Consider the following 24,375-nt stretch of genomic DNA (forward strand, 5'->3'; position numbering starts at 1 on the left):
TGATGGTAATTGTTGTGGTAAATTATTTAATTTCTCAGTGCTCTAAGACTATAAGTTACAGAGAAGACGATGACCTTCATTTCACTGGCAGCTCCTCACCGGCACACCCTGCATCAATGAGATCACAGAGCCAGGCCCCATGTTTAATTAACCAAGGTGAAGCTAAAGGTATCAGAGCCTTGCATGATTGATCCAAAAGGAGGAGGGAGACAGAGACAAGAGAGTGGGAGGTGACATCATTCCTACAAGTATAATATTGCTAACAGACTAATGTTATTCAATTCCAGTTTCCTACACAGAGCTACAGGGCCAGATAAATTTAGCGATGAGAATTTCCCCCTGAGTTGTTTCCATGACAGAATCTGGGACATTTTTAGCTCAACTGAAATAAGTAGAGAGCAGTATATAGTAATGGAATATTTTAAAATGGATTCTTTCATACTTTATAAAACTATTACCCACAGAATAAGAAAAAACAAACATCTGAAATATTATAAACTTTTTGGGAACCATGCTGGGCTGAGAAAGTCCCACTTGGCTTAAAAAATTTAATTTTCTCATCCAAGGGTTTGAAATCTATGGGTTCAGAGTGAAGCTCTGGCTCATCAAACAAATCAACAGGCATTAATTAGGTGGCTAATGTGTTGCTAAGCACTGTGCTAGACAACTGGATGGAAAGGAGGGGATGGAGGGTCATGTGTGAGGAACAGAAAGAGGACCAGTTTTACTGGATACCAGAGTGCAGAAAGGGGAGTAACAATGAAAATGGAAAGATAGGTTCAAGCCAGCTTGTGAAGGGCTTCAGAATTAAAAGAAGCATTTATATTTTATCCTAGAGAAAATAGGGGGCCACTAGAGTTCATAAGGGCAGCTAGGTGATGCAGGGAATAGAGCACTGGGCCCGGAGTCAGAAAGACTTCAGTTCAAATCTGTGTGACCCTGGGCAAGTCACTTAACCCTGTTTGCCTCAGTTCTTCATCTGTTCCTCAGCTGGAGAAGGAAAAGCATCCAGTATCTTTGCCAAGAAAACCCCAAATGCAGTCACGGAGAGCTGACATGACTGAACAACAACCACAACAGAGTTGACTCAGTTTGGAAGTCACACGGTCAGATCTACACTTAAAAAAATTTCTTTGGCATCTGTGCACTGGATGCACTTGGGATGTGCAAGCTGGGGAACTTGAGGCAGAGAAAGCAACTAGTACCTGTTGCAATAATCTAGGTGAGAGGTGATAAAGGCCTGAACTAAGGAGGTGGCTGTGTGAGTAGAAAAATGAGCTTGGATATGAGATAGAAATAGCAAGCTTTGGCACTTGATCGAATCTTGGTCAGATGGGGCATAAGGGAGAGTAAAGAATCATGGCTAATGGCCAAGCATACAAATCTGCGAGATCTGAAGGACAGGGTGATTTTGTCAGCAAGAGAGGGGTTTGGAAGAGGACTGGGTTTAGGGGGAAATATAATGAGTTCAGTTTTAGACACGCTGAGTTTGAGATGTTTCTGGGAGATGTTACAAACTGGTTAGTTTGAGACGTCTGAGAGTTAATTACTGATATGTGACTGAAGCAAAGGGGGAGTCTGGGACTAGATTTACTGATCTGTAAGTCATCTGCAGAGAGGTGATCAGTAAACCTATGGGACCTGATAAAGTTATGAGGAAAGAGTGTCAAAGAAGGAGAGAAGAAGGTCCAAGGCAGAACCTTGTGGAACATGCACTGTGAGGGGGTATAATATGAAGATGATAAGTCAGCAAAGAAGATGTAGGAGAAATGAAGGCAGGAGACATAAAGCAATACTAGCTTTTAAAGTAAAATGCTGGTAACGTCCTGCTCTTCTCTCTTCAAGAAAACTGAAAACCACACAGACAACAGACACACACACACAGACACACAGACACCCACAATTCTAGAATGACCAGAAGGTACATTTACTCACTTAGCTTGTGCCAACACCCCAATGACTTCTGCATAGAGGTCTGCAACAATGTGCATATTTCCAGTGTTAGGACCAAGGTACCTAGCAAGATAGAATGAGGTGATATAAGAAGCATTGGTGATCTAGAAAGAACAAGTGATTTCATTTTAAGCAATCTACTTATGCAGTGTCCTTACTTACCCTTCCTTGTATTTAAAGTGCTTGAAGGCCAGGTTAATAACCTCATGGATCAAACTGTCTATTACAGGATGAAGTGGAATCTGGAAATACAAGAATAATCTTTCAACTGACAAGGGAATACTAAATATTAACTTGCTCACAATGCAAATCATAATTCTGTATATGGCCTTTAGCAATATAATTTACCAAGAACACCAAACTATTAAGATGACCTAGTAGTTATTAGTTGGGAAAACACCAAAGGCTAATTTCTATTACCATATTATGTAACATGAATTCAGCAGTGAATATACTGCAAAATTGAAATGTCATCTACCAAAATTTATAACAGATATCTTATTTCAGTTCAGAAAATATGAATAATACAGCACATAGAAATATTATTGGTTTTTAAATTAGATTTGGAATTTATTGACAATTTAACAGTTAGAGAGCTTTTAAGGCCAACCAGACTCATAAATGACAAACTTTATCTTAGAGCAATATTAAAACAGTAACATACCTGCTTCAAAACTTCTATTAACACTAAAGAAAAAATAAAATCAATGGCCAGATCTCTTCTTTCCATTAAATAATCTCTTTGCTGTTCATCACTGTAAAAATAAAAATATGGCATTAAGTGGGAGTAATGCCTTCTGTTAATGTTCCTGTTAGGAGACCCAATATGATCCATTAAAAAGCTCGAAATCCAATGATCCACCCATAAGTTAAACATGTAACTGAACTCTCATTACAGTGGTGAACTTTCCAAGTGACAATCTCTTTGGGCATCCATTTTCTCATTTGTAAAATGAAATGGATTGGTCTAGACATATGTTCATCTATTACAATCCTCCTTGGGATATTTTTACTATATGATCATTCATGGGAGGTTCTTGGGTTCAGAAGAAATTTCTCTTCCCCATCTCCTTACATTCTCCCACCTCCTTACATTCTCCCACAAAGAGGAAATACAGAAGGAATAGATGGCTAGACAAAGTATTTATTAAGTGTTTACCATATGCCAGGCACAATGATAAGTGCTGGGTATACAACTGTAAGCAAGACAGTTTCTGCCCTCAAGGAGCTTATATTCTAATGGGGAAAGACAAAGCATAAAGGGGAATTTGAAAAGAGGGCTTGAAAAGGTACATGGGATGATCCATAAAGTGAATAAAGCAGAGCAGAAGGTTGGGGTGGAGGGGAGGAAGGGAAAAAGGAAAGGAAAAAGAAGAGAAGGAAAGTTCTGTAAGTAGAAGATGAAGAGTCATACAAAGCGGCTTTTACCTGCCGAGAAGTGAGGTCAGGAGGAGGAGTAGAATTAAAGCACTCTCTCAAAAGTCCTATTACATTTATTTCTCCCCTTTTCTGCTCTTTTCACAGACTAACAGGGATTCTAGCTTGAGATTTCTCAATTTGTTAGAGAAAAGGAAAATATGGAGGACCATTTGGGGGCAACTAAGCAATTAAGAGAAGGGTAAAGTAAGATCTCTGAAGGGAAAAAATGAAAGAAACTGGGATTACTTGGTAGAAGTTTCTTAAATTAAGTGTATTTTACATTCTGAATAGAACACTTGCACATAGGAACAGGTGATATTTAAGTGAGACATAGGGAACAACTTCTTTGCTTGGTCAATTTGAAAGATCATAGAATGAGTTGGCTAGCAAAGGAGGTTGTGACATCATCTTTCATGGAGAAATGTATTAGTAGTCTGAGTCCCTCATTTGGCATGTGGTAACTTAACTACAAGTCCTTCCTGGAGGAAAGTAAATGGACACAAATGACTCAGGAGTCCCCTCTCATTTTGTGATCTATTTGAGGGATTACTGAGCTAAAAAATGGTGCTGAGTCAGTGAGGAGAAAGCAAGATGGTGTGGGGTGGGGGAAGGCAGCATTAAAAATGGAAGTTTAGAATATATTTTAGAGCAAAGGAAAATTGAGCAGTGTTAGAAGCACAGGCAGGGACAAAAAAGGAGAAAGGAGGCAGAAGATAATGCAAGAAATGTTATCAACAGAGTCAGGAGACCTGGGTTCAAGTCTTGGTTGCATCACTGATTAGCTGTCTAATCTCAGATAAGTCATTAAACCTCTCTGAGTCTTGGATCTCTCATTTCTAGAGGATGATTCTATGATTTGTCATGAAAGGGAATTAAGGCAGCAGGGGAATAGAAGATTTAAATGCAATCCCTAAAAGGGGACTGCAAAAGATGTTATAAGGTTCCTTTACCAACAATAAAAACTGACCTTGGGTATACTCAGACATTTTGAATTCCTGGTGGGGAAACTTCCTTCGCTGATATAGATCAGCAACTCACTTGAAACAGCCAATAGTCAAAGAGCCAATAAACATTTATTAAGCATCTACTATGTGCCAGGCACTGTGCTAAATGCTGGAGATACAAATACGAAAAAATAAAGCCAAACCCTATCTGTTTTGTAGCCACACTGAGAGGTTAAGTGACTTTTCCATAATCACAAAGCTAGTGTGTGTCAGAAGGACAACTTGACCTCAACTCCAAGATTGGCCCTCTCTCAGTGGACAGCTGAGTGCCTCCACTGCCTTTGGGTGACCCTCAATTTCAGTTATTCAGAAACAGTGCAGTATCCTGTGACTTGTCTTATAGCATTGCTGCAGGAATACTGTTTTAAAAGGTGCCAGGCTGTGTCTCACATAAACTAGCATTTATACACAATTTCGGTAATACTTAGAGGCATTTACATAGTGCTTCCAAGTTTGCAAAGTGAAATAGATGAACCACTGATTCCATTATATTTATGCTTTCCAGTACAAAGTTTTAAGCAAATACTTTTTCAAATAAAGGGTTTGGTTTGATTATGGTTTTGAGGTCTAACTGCCAGTAACATTTTACAACAGTTATTTTGGCACATGAAATGTTGAGATCACACTCATCTTAGGAAACTGTAACTTAAATGTACACTCCTCATATTTGCCTAATTTCAGCTTCTCCTGTATTTCCCTAAATTTCTTCCTTCATTTCTTCTAGTGAAAAAAAAAAGCCCACATTGCTAGCTACATGAAGCCCTAGAGACCCACGCTTTTCTGGCTTTCTCTCAACCACAAATATTCATTTTTTTTTTACTGTTAAATACTAACTGTGAAATGCTACTAAAATCCAGTTCCAGAGCTCTGATTTTGGGTTGGATCTCAGCAGTGACTCTGATCTCTTAAAACAATCAGTGATACAACTAAAAGGGAAACATTCAATTCAGGGAGAAGTAATTACTTCATTTTCCATTTTAAATGAATCCATGAAATATTCACAAAGTTTTAGCAATTAATTATTCACAAATGAGGTTAGGAGAAGCTTCGAATTCCATTAGTCCAACCCCCAGACTCAGTTCTATAATACGTTGAACTTTAGGAATGGCTCACTAATTCAAAATAATTGTGAGGGATTATATTCTAACAGAAATAATTTTATTTCTAGTAGTACAAAAATTTGAGGTAACAAAATAATATCTAGTAAAAGTCTGCTTTAGTGAATGGATAAAATTATTTTAATTAGCATAACACTTTTTAAAAAACAGTATTTTCCACTGATGCTATATAGTAGTCAGTTATGGAATACCAGAATACCAAAGTCTCTGAAGATTTTAAGTTGAGAGTCACCAAAAAAGATATTAGGGAGGTAACACGGTGGGTGTGAGTAGACTACTCCATCACTAACAAAAAATAATAGATGGGAAGTAGAATAAAAGATGTCACCAGAGGCATGTATGACCAGAAAAGAAAGTTAGCTAGTTTTTGAAAAAAGCAAGGAGTCAACAACAGATAGCTTGCTTGTTCCACTGGGGTCTTTGTGTGTTAGGAAATCTAGAGGACCATCTGTGGAAGTTATGTGGGATTATATGGACAAGCACCAATCAGTCAATAAACATTTATTAAACACCAACTATGTGTCAGTCACAATAGTAAGCACTGGGCACACAAAAAGAGGCAAAAGACAAGGAGTTTGCACTTTGATGGTTGAACAAATATGTTCAAACAAGCTATATACAGGATAAACTGATGGAAGACATTAGAATTAAGAGGAGTTAGGAAAGGCTTTTTCTGTTGAAGGTACAGATTTATACCCTAGGAGTAGACATGGATGGCTTGCTATCTATAGCATCACTAAAGGGATAATCAATGAGATCACAGATTAATCCAAGGATCAAAGTAATTCCCAGAGCAATGGCTGGCATATAAATACTAGTGATACCTACCCTAAAATATTTCCTTCCAAGCATTTTAAAATTTGCCTTTAATCTTATTTACATTATCAGTACAAATGTAGTCTAGGGGAAACAATGATTAAGTAGCACGCCTTCCCTTCTACTCTCTCTGTGTAGGCAGTCCCTGCTGTTAAACACCACATTCCTAGGGATTACATGTGGAGGCAGAGCATCGTAAAACAAAACTCTGAGTGTGGATCAGTGCTGTATCCTTCTGATCTGGCATTTTCCATGTCATCCCTGGACGGTATCTAGTGAGAAATGAGGTATCAGTTTTATTGCAGTGCTGATTAAGCAGAGTGGTGGAATGTGAGGGGGTGAAAAGTGGGACATGCTTCCTATTCTTCACTATCTTCTCTTTTTAATATTTTCTCTGAAGGTTATAGCTACTTACCCAAGGCTTAAGGAGGCCTTTATTCCATAGCTCTCCACCTGGCTATGCAAACTTTAAATCAAGTTACATGCCTCTGACAGGTGGATGAACACTTATCTCTGAAACTGGCTTGCAGAGACTACAAGTCACATTACAAAAATTTGTTATCTAATCATAATTGGGCTGTCTGCACTACAGACGTTTGCTGGATAATCTCAGCTGGGCTCACTGCACGTGGATTCTCTGTCATATCTCAGCTCATAAGTGTCACAAATCTCTTTGCTCTTCCAACTTCCAACATCCCCTCAAGGAGGTATACAGGGGATCAGAGGTCCTGGGTTTGAATCTTAGAAGTCATACTCATTATCTGTAAGGCCTTGGAAAAGTTACTTAATTTCTTTGTGTCTTAGTTTTCTGGGTCTCAATTGCCTTGTCTGTTAAATGAGAGGACTAGATCAGATGAACTCTGAAGGGTCCCTGTGAATTCTAAATCTACAATTTATAATTATTCCTTCACTGAGAAGCAGATGACTTCACCTACATTATTGAAGAGACTGAGGCCAATCCAAATGATGAGAACTCTCCTCTTTTTAAAAAATTATTATCTTTATCATTAATTTTTGAAAAAATTTTGAGTTCTGAATTCTCTCTCCCTCTCATCCTTCCCCTGCCAATTGAGAAGGCAGGAAAAGTGTTATCAGTTATACATGTGAAATCACACAAAACACATTTCCATATTAGTCATGCTGAAAAAAAACAAGGGAAAAAAATGCTTCAATCTACACTTAGATTCTTTCAGTTCTTTCCTCGGTATGGATAGCATTTTTTCACCTTAAGTCCTTCAGAATTGTCTTGGATCATTGTACTGATTGGAATAGCTAAGTCATTCATAGTTTATCATCATTACAGTATTGCTTTTACTGTGTACAATGTTCTCCTGGTCCTGTTCACTTCACTTTGCATCAGTTTGTATACCTTCCCAGGTTTTTCTGAAACTATCCTGCTTGTCATTTCTTATAGCACCATAGTATTCTATCACAACCATATGTCATAACTTGTTCAGCCACGCCCCAATTGATGAACATCCCCTCAATTCCAAATTCTTTACCACTACAAAAAGAGATGCTATATATTTTTTGATACATATAGGTGTTTTCCCTTTTTTAAAAACCTCTTCAGGATATAGACTTAGTAGTGATATTGCTGGGTCAAAGGGTATATACAGCTTTATGGCTCTTTAGGTATAGTTCCAAATTGCTTTCCAGAATGGTTGGATCAATTCATAACTCTTCCAACAGTGCATTATTGTCCCAATTTTTCCACATCCCCTCCAATATTTGTCTTTTTTTCATTTCTGTCACATTAGCCAATCTGATAGATGTGGGGTGGTACCTCACAGTTGCTTTAACTTGTATCTTTCTAATCAATAGTGGTTTAGAATATTTTTTCATATGACTATGGATAGCTTTGATTTCTTCTTCTGAAAATTGCCTGTTTGTGCCTTTTAACCATTTATCAATTTGGGAATGACTCATATTCTTATAAATCTGAATCAGTTATCTATATCTTTGAGAAATGAGGCCTTTATCAGAGAAACTTGCCATAAAAATGTTTCTCCAGTTTCCTGTTTTCCTTCTAATTTGGTTGCACTGGTTTTGTTAGTACAAAATCTTTTTAATTTGATGTAATCAAAACAATTCATTTTACTTCCAGTAATCCTTTCTATCTCTTATTAGTCGTAAATTCTTTTCTTATCCATAGATCTGACAGATAAAATTTTCCATGCTCCCCTAATTTACTTGTGATCTCATCCTTTATGTCTAAGTCATGTACAATTTTGACCTTTTCCTGGTATGTGGTGTGAGCTGTTGGTTATAACTAGTTTCTGCCAAATTGCTTTCCAGTTTTCTCAGCAATTTTGGTTAAACAGTGAGTTTTTGTTACAAAAACTTGGATCTTCGGGTTTATCAAATATTATCTTACTATGGTCATTTACTACTGTGTATTATCTACCTAACCTGTTCCATTGATCCACCATTCTATTTCTTAGCCAGTACCAGATTGTTTTGACAATTACTACTTTGTAATACAGTTTAATACCTGACACTACTATGCCACCTTCCTTTGCATTTTTTTCATTGATTCCCTTGATATTCTTGACCTTTTGTTCTTTCAGATGAATTTTATTATTTTTTTTCTAGCTGTATAAAATAATTTTTTGGCAGTTTGATAGGTATAGCAGTGAAGAAGCAAAAATGCCTTGGCCTACCCCTGAGCAAATAATATTCCTCCAATTGTTTAGATCTGACTTTATTTGTGTGAAACGTATTTGGTAATTGTGTTCATACAGTTCTTGGATCTGTCTTGGCAGGCAGACTCCCAAGTACTTTATGTTGTCTAGAGTTATTTTAAATGGGATTTCTCTTTCTATCTCTCACTGCTGTTTGTTGGTAGTATATAGACATGCTAATAATTTATGCAAGTTTATTTTATATCCTACAACTCTGCTAAATTTGGTAATTGTTTCAAAAAGTTTTTTTAGTTGATTCTCTAAGTATACTACCATAAACCCTTTATGTTTACTCTCTGTGTCTGACTGTTTCATGTAAACAACATGTATTCTGGTTTCTAATTCATTCTGCTATCTGCTTCTGTTTTATGGATGAGTTCATCCCATTCACATTAACAGCAATCATTACTGTATATTTCCCTCCATGCTATTTTTTCCCCTCTTTATCTTTCTCTATTTATCCTCTCCTTCCTTAAAAGTTTGTTTTATTTCTGACCACTGTTTCCTTTAATCTGCTTTCCCTTCTATCAACACATCCTTGTCTTGTCCCCTTCACCTCCTACTTCCCTGCTGGGTAGGATAAATTTCTATACCCAACTGGGTATGTGTGTTACTCCCTCTTTGAACCAATTCTGATCACAGTGAGGTTCAAGCATTGCCTGACACTCTCCTTATTTCCTCTTCCACTGTTTCCCTGAGTACCTCTTTTATGTGAGAAGTTTTTTCCTCATTCTTCCTCTCTCTCTCTCCTCTTCTCTCAATGTATCCCTTTCTAACCCTTAAATTTTTTTTTTTGAGATCATCCCAGTGGAGTCAACTCACACCTATGCCCTCTGTCTATGAATCCTTTTAACTCCCCTAATAATGAGAATATTCTTACGAGTGACAAGCATCATCTTTCCCTATAGTAATGTAAACAGTTTAATCTTAATGAATCCCTTAAGATTTCTCTTTCATGTTTACCTTTTTACACTTTTCTTGAGTCTTTTATTTGAAAGTAAAATTTTTATTCAGTCTTCTCATCAGGAAAACTTGAAAGTCTATTTCATTAAATGTTCATTTTTTTCCCCCTCAGAAGATTTCTACCCAGTCTTGCTGGGTAGGTTATTCTTGCCTTTTGAAATATCATATTCCAAGCCCTCTGCTCCTTTAATGAAGAAGCTGCTAAATCTTGTGTGATCCTGACTGTGGTTACATGATATTTGATTTGCTTCTTTCTGGCTGCTTGCAATATCTTCTCCTTGACCTGGGAGCTCTGTAATTTGGCTATAATATTCCTGGGAGTTTTCATTTTGAGATCTCTTTAAGGAGGTGACTGGTGGAGTCTTTCAAATCCTATTTTATCCACTAATTCTAGGATATCAAGGCATTTTCCTTAGTAATTTCGTGAAATATGATATCTAGGTTCTTTTTTGATCATTATTTTCAGGTAGTAGGAGAATTTTTCTTTTGAGGCAATTCAGTTAAGTGATTTGCTCAGGGTCACACAGCTCATGAGCGTCAGGCTGGATTTGAACTCAGGTCCTCCTGACTCCAGGGCTGGTGCTATATCCATTGTGCCACCTAGCTGCCCCTTAATCTGGTAATTTTTAAATTCTCTCTCCTTGGTCTATTTTACAGGTCAGTTGTTTTTCTGATGAGATATTTTGCATTTTCTTCTTTATTTCCATTCTTTTGACTTGATTTTATAATTTCTTAATGGGGTCATTAACTTTCACTTGTCCAATTCTAATTTTTGTACCTCTTTTTTTTCCCATTTGGCCAATTCTGCTTTTTAAAGGAATTCTTCTCTACAGTGAATTTTTGTGTTTTTTTAGGCTGTTATTTTCTTCATTATCTTTTTGTGCCTTTTACCAAGCTGTTGAATCTATTTTCATAACTTTTCTTGCATAAGTCTCATTTCTTTTCCTAATTTTCCTCTACCTCTCCAATTTGATTTAAAAAATCTTTTTTTGAGCTCATCCGGCTTGTGTCCAATCACACTTCTTCTTTGAGGCTTTGCCTGTAGCTGTTTTGACACAGATGACTTTTTTGGAGTTTGTGTCTTGATCTTTCTTGTAACCATGATAGCCTTTTATGGTCAGCTTCTTTTTTTGTTGCTTATTCATTTTCCCAGCCTATTTCTTGACTTTGAACTTTATGTTAAACTTTATGTTAAAGTTATATTCTGCTCCTGGAGTGAAAGGAGCGTTGCCCCAAATTTCAGGTTTTGTGCTGCTGTTTTCAGGACTAGTTCTGGGAGTAAGTTTTTAGTGTTTCCAAGGTGGTATGATCCAAAAAGAGGTGAGGTCACTACTCTTCTGGCTTACGATTTAGTCTTTACTTAGAAGTGACCTTGCTCCCCTGCAGCTGCAAGTCCTAGTGCTCCTCTTGGCACTGGAACTGTGACCAGGTCCCCTACTCTTCTGTAGTCACCAGTGCTAATGCTTCTTTCTGCCTTGGAACTGAGAATAGGAGCCCTGCTCCCTTGTGAGCAACCATAACCAATTTTTTCCACCCTAGAACTGTGAACAGGACCCCTGTTTCCCTGGAACCACAAGTACTCTTGCTCCTCTTGACCTTAGAATTGTGACTACTGCCCCCTCCCCTGTGGCCACAAGCACTACTGCTCCTCTTCACCCTGGAACTGTGAATGGGCGATGCAACAGGGTCCTGCGCCTAGAGCCAGAAAAAGGTCTCCTGTAATCTCTTTCTAACCAGTTGTCCAACCCTCTTACTGTCTTTGGGTTGAGAGCTCCTGAGGTTGTTGCCACTGGCTCCAAGGCCTGCTGCTGGTGTTGCAGCGGCATGTGCTGTACTGTGGGTCAACCCCCACTCTGGTGTCACAGACTTCTCTGGCTGACCTCCAAAGTTGTCTTAGGCTGGAAAAATGTCTCACTCTGACCTTCTGTTGGCTCTGCCTCTCCAGAATTTGATTTGAGGTGTTATCTTAAAGTCATCTAGAGGGAAATGTTGGGAGAGTTCAGCTCTGTTGCTGCCTATACTCTACCATCTTGATTCTTCACACCTCTCTATTCCTCTTACACTTTCAATGTCCTCATCCATTTTCTCTTCTTTCTCAATAGCCCTGGAGGATGGGATAGGTTAGCAATTGCATGGGACTGTGAATAGAATGCCAGGCATGGAGTCAGGAAGACCTGTTCAATTTATGATCAAATTAAGCCTTAGACAATTAGTAGCTCTGTGACTCTGGGCAAGTCACTCAGTCTCTTTTGGCCTCAGTTTCCTCATCTGTAAAATTGGGAAAATAATAGCAGCTATCTAACAGGGTTGATATGAAATTATAATGAGATAACATACTTAAAGTGCTTTGTAAAACTTAAAGAATTATATAAATCCTATTATTATTGTTACTTTTTTCCTTGACAAAGCTAATACCTCCATCTATGTGCTCAATCTTATTTCTTCCTGTTTCCTTCCTGACTGATCTATCAACTCTCAAGTATCTTGAATCTCAATTTCAAGACTAGCTCTGTCTCCACATCTAATAAACATGCTCAAATCTCCCCAATTTAAAAAAAAGTCTTGGACTCTCCTACTCTTTGAAGTGACTGGCCTATCTTTGTCCTCTTCTTTACTGTCAAACCTCTAAGAAGAATAGTCAACACTCACTGCCTTCACCTTCTCACAACAGACCAGCTCTCCACAATCCGGTTTCTATCCTCAGTGTTCTCCTGAAAAAGTTTTCTCCATGGCCACTACTGACCCCCTCATGACTATAGCCAATGGTCCCATTTCTATCTTTATTGTTCTTGACCTCTTGGAAACATGTGGCATTGTGGACCACAGTTTCCTTTTGGCTTTCTTAGTCATCCTTGGCTTCCTTCCTCTTACAAGTTCTCCTATCTCCATGACTCTGCTTTCTCTGGCTCCCTTGCTAATTCTTCATCTTTCTTCAATCCTTTAAGAGTGCATGCCTCCCCAGGGTGTTCTTGGCCATCTTTTCTATTCCATCTTGGGACTGTATCCACTTCCGTGGCTTCAAAATGATCCCTTCCATGCTAAAATTTACAAATCCCTTTATCTAGTCCCTTAGTTCAAGCATTACATCTCCAAGTACCTGCTGAATATTTTTCTAGTTTTGTCACTGGTACCAATAATTTTCTAGTTACAGAGGCTCACAGCCTTGGAGGTAGCTTTGGCTCATTTCTCCCTTTAAACTCCAATCAGCCAATCACTTAGCCTTTTACCACAACTACGTTATTCAAGATCTCATCTCTTCTCAGATAACTGTAATAGTCTTCTAATGGGTCATTCTGTTACTTCACCTTTCTCAGTCTCAGTTTTATTATACATGAAATTAAGATTATAACAGTACCCACCTCATAGGGTTGTTGTGAGATCTGGAAAGCACTTTATGAACTTTAAAGCATTATATAAATGTTACCTATTATTAACATTATTGTTATTATTAATGCTACTACCTGTGAAGGTACTCTTCCCTAACAGATCACAGCACCACAACTTAGACAATGATTTTAGAGCAGGGGTTCTTAATCTGGGGTTTATTAACTTAAAAGAATTCATTTTGATAACTGTATTTCAATAGAATTGTTTTTCTTTGTAATTCTATTTATTTTATTTTCTGCATTTAAAAACCTTTTTTTTTTTTTTTGATAAGGGGTCCATAGGATTTACTAGATTGCCAAAGGACAGTCTGATGCAAAAAAGGTTAAGAATCCTTTTCTCAGAGAGTTGCTATGTTTAAAAAATTCATCAACCTAGTGATGAGACTCCTTGTACTTAGCTAGGCTGATCCTTAGGCAGCAGAAATGCATTCCATCACTAAGCCCATACTTGAGACCATTCCAACTTGGTGGGATCTGCCAAAGACTGAACTTTGCTGGCAAAGCTTTTGAGAACCCAGAGTCATCTCTGACCCACTCCAACGCACAAGAGGAGATGCTGGCGCATTTCTAAAATACCACTTTTTATAAATACACACATTTTAAATTATACCAGTAAATCCTGCTTTCTATGACAGATAGATACTTATTTTGAGATAAATCAAGCTGTATGTGTCATACTTTCAAAGTCGTGGCACAGAAGACAATACATGGCTCAGTTTTTCAAGGTTGGGAGGTATAATTTTCAAACCTTACCAAGGGCACCCAAATACCTTGTCTTCAACCTGGAACCAAGACCAGAATTCAGGTTTCTAGTCCAATGCTTTTTCTTCTCCATCATAATGAATTTCAATATTTGTTCTGCAGATCACAGTAACAGAACCACTAAGATGGAAGGAAACTCTGAGGTCTTTCCAGTACTAGAGTGGGAATGCTCTCAGTAACCTCTCTAAAACACTTGGAAAGATCTCCAGGAAGAGGAAACTACTTCCTGAGGACAGGACAGTGGAAAGAATATGGGTTCTAAAGTGAGAAGACCTAGGTTCGAATCTCAAATTGGATAAATTCTACCTGTTTAATCTTGGGGAAGTCACCTAATGTCCCAGTGTGCCTCAGTTTTCTCATCTATAGAGTGAGGCAGTTGGACTACATGGCCTTTGAGGTCTCTTCTAGCCCAAGATCTATGACAAGTCCATGACTTGGCAGAACACTACCCTTTGGACAGCTCCAAATCTTAGTTTTGCGAAGCATTTCCTAACGGTAAGGCTACATCAACTTCTCTATAATTTCTAGTTCTGCCTTTCGGGGCCAAGTAGAATAAGTCTATATTCCCTTTTCCATGTGAAAACTCTTAAAAAATTTGAAGACTTCACCCTGTCTGTTTCTATTCCCGGGGTAAATATCAATGCTTCTCTGGCACTATTTTGATTCCCTTTACTAGGCTTACTCACCTTCTTTGGGACATGTGCCAATTTGTCTTTCTTAAAAGGTGGGCACCAGAACTAAAAATAGCTAGGTCCTGATTAGTGCAAATAATGAATCCTGTGAAGTGTTCACATTATTCAAATTAACACAGCATATTTCCATGGAGCTGGAACCAGTTTCTGTATTTTATATCATCTTAACTCTGAATGATATGAATTAGAATACTTACGACCACGTCATGGGATTCATTTTTTGTACTAATCAGGATCTAGCAGTACTTTAGAAGTGGTCTGATCTTAGAAGGTCCTTGTGGAGTCTGTGATTCTAATCATGAAGTTTAATGTCTGATCACTTTCTTTGGATACTGTACTAATGTTGAATACTGAGTTAAAAATTCATTTTCAAAAAAACTACTTACTATCTAGTCATGTCTCTCCCATCCTATATTTAGGCAGTTGCTTTCTTGAACCCTAGTGTAATACTTTATATTCATCTCTATTGAATTCTCATTGAATCTGGTCTGTCATTTTAGCCTATTGAGATCCTTTTGGCTGCTGATACCGTAATTCACCATATGCCTCCAAATTTCAAGTCCTGTGACCACTTAATAAGCATGCCATCTATACCTTCATCTTGGTCATTTTAAATGTTGAACAAAAAAGGGCCAAGAATGGATGCCTAGGACACTTTGCTAGAGAGCCCATGCTAGGCTGACAATAATCTTTGAATCACTACTCTTTAAGTGTGGCTGTTTATCAGTTCCAGATAAACTGAATATGTTACTATCTGGCTCATATTATTCCATCCTGTCCACGAGGAGAGAGCTATCAATACCTTGCTGAAATCCAAGTATACCCTATGTAATCTGCCCAGTCTTGTAATCCTAGTGAAGCTTGTTGGCCTACATCTTTCAGAATCCACCTTCCTTCCTCTTGGAATATCTGGACAACTCCCCTGAAGCATCCCTTCTAACTCTAGTTTTTTTCAAGCACTTACAATATCGGTTCAGAGATCCCCACGTTCCTTGAGTAACCAGGAATATAGTTCGTATAGGTCTGGAGACTTGAATTCTTTCAGTGAGAGGAGGTGTGGTGAAATTTTGTTCTTGAATTTCAATTTTTTGTTAACTATTCCTGCTTCTCTATTTTCCAGCCTGAAAAATTATTCTCCTTGGTGAAGAAAACAGAATCCAAATAAGAGCTGCCTAGTTCTACCCTCTTTTGGCTGTCCTTATCATCCACTCTGAGTGTTTGGAATGTCTTTTTTGGTCTTTCTCTTTTCTCCAACATGAGAACAAAATCCACAGCATTTATCAACTCTTCCTGGCCTTTACCATTAATGACACTATTCCTGTAGGATTGTACAACTCTTATTTATCCCAAGTTCAGTTCCCTTTCTTTCATTTTCATTCCATTTCTTTTGGGCCTCTTTTATTTTCAATTTTAGGTCCCAGGATCTTCTCTTTCTTGTGTATTTCTCATGCTCTGTGTATAAAAACTGAAGCAACAAATATAAATATTCCCTACTTCTGGGATATTATACTCTGTGAATTGCTTGGTCTCTTAAATAATTCTTCTCCCATGTCTTATTTGCTATTTTCTGGGGGTATCTGACAGCCGATATAAACGTGTAAGATATATGCGGCTGAGCAGGTATAGGAACCTTCCTCACCAATTTTGATTTACAGACTCTGTTGATCAAAGCTGCAAGTCTCCAGATATATATATATATATTGTCTTTGACCCTCATTAATTTCATCCCTCTCTTATCCTCACAGCTATAGCCTAGTCTAAAAATCCATATGCCATTCTTCAACATCATCTTTTGAACCAGCTGTTCACTTTGCAAATATTCAGCAATAATATTTCAGACAACAAGGCCCTGAACAAATATGGAACAATTACTGATGTTATTTAATGTTAGCAGATTGCATCTTTTTGAAAGCCATTATTTGGTGTTTGTAAGGGATGTTTGGGTGGTGGGCAGAGGTAAGAAGTAGGTAGGTTTAATGGATGCATTTATTTTTAAAGAAATCAAAGTGTACAATCATGTGAAGTTTTATTCATTGTAAATCCTCACAATATGCTGGTTTTTAGTACAAACAAAAGACAATCTCTGGTATCAGAAAGCTGTTCTCAATATAAATGGAGGATACATGGACAAATACTCCAATCAGATCATTCCATTTGGCAGGAATTTCTAGTGGCTTTCACAGTTTTCATTCTGTCTTCATCAATACCTTTAAGCCTATTGTATCCATCTCCTGAACACGAAACTATGGTTTTCACAGCAAGGAAATATACCTACCTTTTGGATTTAGTGCTTGTTCTGGGTCTATATTCATGAGATTCATCCTCAATGCCATTTTGTCTCTTATACCAGTCAAACAATGTTCGCAGAATGGAAGGCAGGCAGTATTCTGAAAGGGAGCTCATTGAGCTTATTACCTATAGGAAGGAGGAAAAACTGTTAGCTTAGATTTCTCATACTACTGCCATCTATCTAGGAAGATTCTATTTCAAAAAAGCATATCCAAGTATATTCATTGTGTAATTTTCCTTTTTACCAAGCAATTTTGTTCATTTTATTTATGACTACTTTCCTAGGAGCCCAAAACCATCAACACTGACAAGATGCCCTTTATGTTCTAGCAATTTTGTACTTCAATAATGTTAATTACTTTGATTCTAATTCCACTCATTCTAGAAATTAGACTTTAATTGCGAACAGATTATTCATGAGCCCTACTAAAACTTGTACTGGTAAAGTTCTCAACAAAAGAAAAACATAACAATTGTTTATGCAAACACCAATTTTCTTGAAAGCTCCCCTTCAGTTAATGATTTCAAAGATCTTTATTCAATTTAATTTATAAAACTTTTTCCATGTGTTAGGCACTATGCTAAATCATGAGGATATAAAGTCAAAGGCAAAAAATTCTATAATCTCAAGATGCTTCTATTCTATTGGGGGAAAACAATATATACACAGATAAGTAAAAGCCAACTAATTTTTTTGGGAGGGAACACTAAGAGAGGAATCACCTAAGACCAACTGTAGGAGGCAGCACTTAAGCTGAGCCTTGAAGGAAGCCAGGGGTTCTAAAAGAAGGAGATGAAGAGGCAGAGGATTCTAGACAGCGGGACAAATGCACAGAGATGGGAAATGGAGTGCTAGGAATAGCATTTTGATTAGAATGCAAAGTGTATGGTGGGGCAATAACGTATAATTAGCCTGGAAAGATGGGTTAGAGTCAAATGTGTGAAGAGTTTTCAATGCAAAACAGAGAAGTTTGTGGTTTATCCTTGAGGCTACTGGGAATCACAGAGGCTTCCTTGCCAGAAGATTAACAAGATCAGAACTGTGCTTTTCAATTTGACAATGGTATGAAGGATGTATTAGAATAGGATAACTTGGATGCAGAAAGACCAAATAAGAGACTACTGTAATAATACATATGAGAAATAATGAGGCCTAAATCAGGGTGGCAGCCATGTGGGTAGAGAAAAGAGTATAGATGTGATGGATGTTGTGGAGGTAGGCGAATCTATAAATTTTTCAAATGACTGGATAGGAGATGGTGAGTGAGAGAGAAAATCAAGGATGACTTCTAGATTTTGAGCCTGGGTGAGAAGAATTGTTATGCCCTTGACAGTAGGAGGATGGATGGATTAAAGGAGTTGGGGAAAATAGATTCAGTTTTACATATGTTGTTTCAGATGTCTATGTGGCAGAGATGTGCAGCTGGGCATTGGAGTGATGCGACTGTAGCTCAGGAAAGAGACGAGGGCTGGATGTAAAGAATTGAGTGTCATCCAAAGAGGGCAACCACTACGGTTAAGGGTCTTGAGCTCATGCCATGCGAAGATTGGCTGAAAGAACAAGGCATGTTTACCTCCATCACATGAAAAGACCTCAGAGGTCACTTCATCCAGCATTGCTTAATCCAACTTATACTATGAAAAAAAGTGCCTTTTTTGCTGTGGACAGTTCTCCTTTTTGCAGTTTTAGCACCCTGGTCTGATTGCTCTGGTGGAGTAGAGTAATCCATCAATTCACAAAGACATATTAAGTATGTCTGAACCAGGCACTGGTGGATTTTAGTGTGGCTTGCACTTCTGTTTCGGGCTGGCAATTCAACAAAACAATACCATCATACAGCCCTGCAAAAATGACAAAACATAAGAACCCGTCTGATTCTAATTAGTACAATGTTCACCTAATAGAATGATTCTTATTCTCTAAAAGTTTAACTAACTGCTTTCACTTTAAAGTTGAGGCCTGGTCTGCAGTAATCCACAGCCCTGCTCTCTCTTCTTTCCTGTTTGTTTGTTTATTTTTTTATTTACAATCAGTACTGTAGGACTAACAGTACTAGAGAAGGAGGTCTAAGGACAAAGGAAGAGGACTCAGCTTTAAAATTTAATAGGTGTCAAGAAGTAAGGAGCTTTGGTAGTAAAAATTTTACAGACTAGAAAAAAAGTTGCTCTAGATTGATGCCAGGGCATGGACCAGAGGCTGGAAAACATGACTGCCTGTCTTTGGTCAGGCTAGGAACACCAGGATGAATCTAAACTATTTTTGGTTTGACTTTCTTCTGAGAAAGCTCTGTCATATATCACTAAAGATAACCAGTAAAGAAATTAAACAACCGCTGTAACATTATATCATATGATTATGTTGTATTATGATATTATATATGATTATAATACATGTGTAATACATATTGCATATAAATTATATAGGATAAGCTTTCTTAGTTCAGTGTCTCTTAGTCTTTACATTTTTTCTTTATCTTATATAAATCCCACTTGTTTTTAAGTGTGAATTCAACAAATATTCTACTCTCCAAATAGTACAAATAGAGAATCACTTCTATTCAGTGCCTGAAAATTACTATTAACATGTCTGTATTCTTAACTTACTAACCAATTTCATCTATATAATAGCTTTTCAGGACTTAGTACAATCAGCACAATGTCAATTTATTTTCAAATTATGATATAGATAGCTACTGATATGGACAACTAGGTAGCACAGTAGATACAGGGCTGGCCCTGGAGTCAGGAGGACCTGAGTTCAAATCCAGCCTCAGGAACACTTACTAGCTGTATGACCCTGGGCAAGTCACTTAACCTTGTCTGCCTCAGTTCTTCCTCTATAAAATGAGCTGGAGAAGAAAATGACAAACCACTCCAGTCTCTTTGTCAAGATGGAGTCCATCCTTGCCTAAAGAGAGTCACAGAGAGTCAGACATGACTGAAATGAGTCAACAACAACAAACAACCACAAATGGTTACTGGCCACTTATTTAATTAAGAAATCTAAGTCAAGCTTATTGGCCTAAAGTATGCAGACTTCATTCTCTCCTTCTTTTTGAAAATTGGGACATTTTTTATTCTCCTTTCTTAGCAGCATGGGGAAAACAACACTGGCTTTGGAGTGAGAGGACCTGGGTTCAAATCACACTTCTGTCACTTCTGTAAACACAGGCTTTCATTTCTCTCATCTTTAAAATGAGGTTTTTGGATTCGACAGCCTCTAAGGTCTTTTCTACTCTAAATCTGTGGTCCTATACAATCCTTTGATCACTGCCAATGACTCAGTATTATCATATCTGCCAGTTCTTTTAGTATGTAAGTGGTCTGGACTTATGACTTGGGACTCATTGGGGGCAACGAGGTGCTCACATTCTCTACCTCTCTATTTATCATTGACATCAATATTTAATTAAACAGTTTTGTACTCTTCTTTCCCGTCCAGAGATTATTCTCCAAGGAAGAATCAGATTAAGAGCTGAGGAGTTCCACCTTATCCCATTCAGGTATAAGATGTGGTAATCTACTTTATTAAAGGCACTCCATCCCTGGCCAGGAACCTATGTTTGGGACTGTGGTCAAAAATCCGAAACTTATTCTCAGATACTGTTTCTTTAATTTTAGATATCTGTACAAATGTGATTAGCATTTAGTTATTATTATTATTATTATCATCATCAATAAGCAATTCACTACCAGAAATTTGCCCTTTTCTTCTAAAGCCTTTGCTTCTGATAAACAATAGTAATGAAAATACCATCTGTGTTCCTAAGGTCACCCACTTTTTGCCCAAGAATTCATAATCTCTTAGCAGAACTTTTTACATTCCTTCTGGCAGTATCATTTTGTGTCCATGGGAATCACCAGAAGTGGTCAAATAGTCAGTAAGTTCTCCTTTACTTATCTGGGAAGGTAGCAGGCCTCTCTGCCTTGAAATACTGCCAAAAACAGAGCCCTTTATCTTGAATATACGAAAAAATGTTCTTCGATTTTGTAGTGATTTTCTTCCAAGAAGTACATATTAATCTGCTTTCAAATTAATCTGCAAATACTAACAAGTATGAATTATGACCCTTAAAGAAATTTACAATCAAGTTGAGAAGACGGAACATGAAAACAGCTAATCAATCAATGATAATATAACTATTAATAATGTTAATATTTATATAGTTATGTAAGATGAAAAAGACAATATTTGAGAATGAGTTTTGGATAGTACAGGTATGTTAACAGAGTTCAGAGGAAAGGAATATCATATTGGGCTTGCATTTTCATAGTTAGCTTCTGGGTTTCTAGATTGCAACACATAATCAACAAAAAACTCCAAAATAAAACAGTAAAGGGCATCATGAAGGAATTACATGATAGTGTAATGAGGTGTGAACACTTGCTAATTAAAAAGGACAAAAACCAAGGACAATTGTGAGTGAAACATGGAAAAAGAAGCCCACAGGCACTTATTCTGGATAAAAGTGGCTACAGTGTCTTATTTCATAGCATTTAATTTACAATGACTGACATGAGAACTTTAAAATGGAGAGCTGGGAAACACTGATCTCTAGAACTATTTTGGGACTATGGAACAAACAAGCAGTGCCTAGTCATGGATTAGCTAGCAGAAATGTGGATTTTATTTTATCACCAAGAGACAGAAGTGAGTGATCTCACCAATGAGATCCTGCTTTGGACCAGTAGGGTAGTTCATGGAGAGTTCAGAGGAGGGGCAACCATTGATGGATTGCAACCCGTATTGTTGGAGGGAACTCTCAAATTGTTGAGATCGCAGATCCATCTGAGTATTCCTCTCATCAGACAGGGGTAGGCATTATGGTTATATTTTAAAGAGAGGACAGGAGAATGATGTGACTTGTTCAAATTATGAGAACTGATGATTTTCAGAGTTTCTACTATCATCTCTAATTGAACTTCTTGGGTCGTGTGGCTTTTTTTTGTTGTTGTTATAGTTATTCTGTGTGGTCTGTTCCTTTCTATTTAGGCTCAGTATGCTCCCGTTTTCTCCCATTCACACAAAGTATGAAAAAAGTAGCCACTGACTGTACAGGAAGCCCAACATTGCTCTATTTTATGAGGCAGCCTATTTTGGTTTGTCCATTTAAGCCTAGAATTTCCTAAAGAGCAGGGCCTACTTGTTACCTACTTGTTTTCATGTAGTAACCAAAGATAATCTGAGCACCTCAACCCGGGAAGAGCATAAAATCATGCAAAAAAGTTTGTTTAGGTATTACCTAATTTATAAATAGGATGAGTTTTAAAAGTTCACTTGTAAGCCAAGTCATTTCCTCAGAAAATATTCAGAATGTATTTTTCAATAGAAACAATGTTATAAACAGTGGTTGGTTTTCAGGTCAACGTACAAACATTTATTTAATCCATAAGACACTGGAACATAATACTAATAGTATTATTTCAACTATGCCTAACTACCACTTATAGGTTAATTTCTAATTGAACATTAATCCTAAGTTCCAACACATTGTAAGACAGCATTTTCCTGACCCTGGATGGCAGCAGCTCCCTTAGAAGCAATGCAGGGGTGATGAGTTGCCTTAGGGATGAGGTAGATATTCCAGGGCACAATAACTTATTAATGCCCTACACCTGTTCATCTGCAAAGGAGAAATCACCTGTCTGGGTAAATCACTCCCCAGATGTTTTCAACTAGCAAACAAAGAGCATTTGTCACCATAGGGGGAGGAGCCTTGGGCCTTAAATCCTTATCTATCTCACCCCCCCCCCCCCCCCCCGTCTGTATACATGAATGATTTTACACACAGTATTCATGTATAAGCTGGGGTCTGTCTGGATGATTTAAAAACCTTATTGGGGATGGGCTTTTGAAAATAACTAATGTAATTGTTTCTAGTAAATTCACAGCAAAAAAGAAAAAGGCTAACAATTATCCTAAAATCTAGTGCCTCTCCATCAAAAAGACCACCTCCTCTGATAAGGAAAAAACACTAATAAAAAGGATGACAGCTGCTGAACTCATGGAATTCTAAGAACAGAAGGAAGTTACAATATTAAGGGGCTTCTGTGAAAAACAAATTGTTCCCCTCATTCCTAGTGGAACTTGGGTTGTGGGGATTAGTAAAAATCAACAGCAACATAGTACTACTCATCTGCAGGCCAGGTTTTGACAGAAGACCCACAGAAGAACATTTTAAATCTCTCTCTCTCCCCCTCCCTCCCTCCCTCTCTCTAAAATAGTGATCTAAAAGTCTATGTTACTGACTTTTAGGAACTCACAAAGGCTTGGGGTACAATCTACCCAAGTATTTTTAAAAACTCCACTTTTCAAGTATCCACTGCTGTCACTATAATTAAAATAAAATGCACTTTTGACACTTAAGATACCTCTGGAGAAACCATTCAGTAATGTGCAGACAGTTACTTCCCTGAGGTGTGACTGTACATTTCTCTTTGCGTATGTCAACACTCATGAAGCCTCAGCAAGAATCATTTTGGTCACCCTTAAAAAGTCACCCTTAAGTAATTCTTGGTATTGGACCTACCTGGCCTACTTTCCTTGGCAAATTTACAGAAGCCGCCTTGAGCAGGCATAAAAGGTCAACATAGAGTGGTTGTATGTGAGCTTTAAAAAAAAAGTCTGTCATTGCTCTTTTTTAAGTCCAGTCAGGAAGGAAGGGTGGAATTTGTAAGAAACCTGGCTCCCTCAGCACAGGAAGGGAGGAAGGTCTAGCCACCCTGTTGGTTGCTCCACTCTTTCATTTACTGGAAGAAAAGCCAATGGTGAGATGAATCCTTGCTCTGTGTTGCAGCTGGCTGGAAGGGAGTAGGCTGACAGACAAATCCGTCCTTGTTGCCCTTAAATGTCACGTCCTTCCATCAGAAATGAGCTAGGCCCCATACAGCTCAAGGATATAAGAGCTGCAGAAAGCACAGAGCTATAATCCTGGTTCACAGGGCCCTCCATGTACTTTATGTAAATGTTTTCTTAATATTTTCTTTTGGCATAATATGTATAAATATACTAAATGAAACTTTTCTTCATGCTGTTACTATGACATTAATATTTCATAAGCACCTTATACTGGGTAAATTAAAGAAGGAAAAATTCACACATAACTATTTTTAATAATTATTTTTAGGAGACATTCTATATTTTATATTGCTGAGGTTGATCTGAATGGTACATTGATATGTACTTTTAATGCAACTTTACTGATTCTTGATTTAATTTCTCCTCTTGCCATGGATACACACCCTATGACTCTCTCCACTGTTTTGCACGTATCATGTCACTTTACATT

General features: G+C 37.7%; 1 protein-coding gene across 1 annotated transcript in view; it reads right to left on the reverse strand.

Moving 5' to 3' along the window:
• The window catches only part of FRY (FRY microtubule binding protein), a 433,805-nt gene that overhangs the window by 189,416 nt on the left and 220,014 nt on the right, over positions 1-24,375 (reverse strand). Inside the window, 4 exon segments of the mRNA XM_078147059.1 lie at positions 1,936-2,016; positions 2,116-2,195; positions 2,618-2,708; positions 17,073-17,212. Of these exon segments, the coding sequence (XP_078003185.1) occupies positions 1,936-2,016; positions 2,116-2,195; positions 2,618-2,708; positions 17,073-17,212 (392 nt within the window).

The sequence above is a fragment of the Phascolarctos cinereus genome, unplaced genomic scaffold (genome assembly GCF_003287225.1).
Source record: "Phascolarctos cinereus isolate Bilbo 61053 unplaced genomic scaffold, phaCin_HiC Scaffold_726;HRSCAF=1367, whole genome shotgun sequence".
Lineage (NCBI taxonomy): Eukaryota > Metazoa > Chordata > Mammalia > Diprotodontia > Phascolarctidae > Phascolarctos > Phascolarctos cinereus.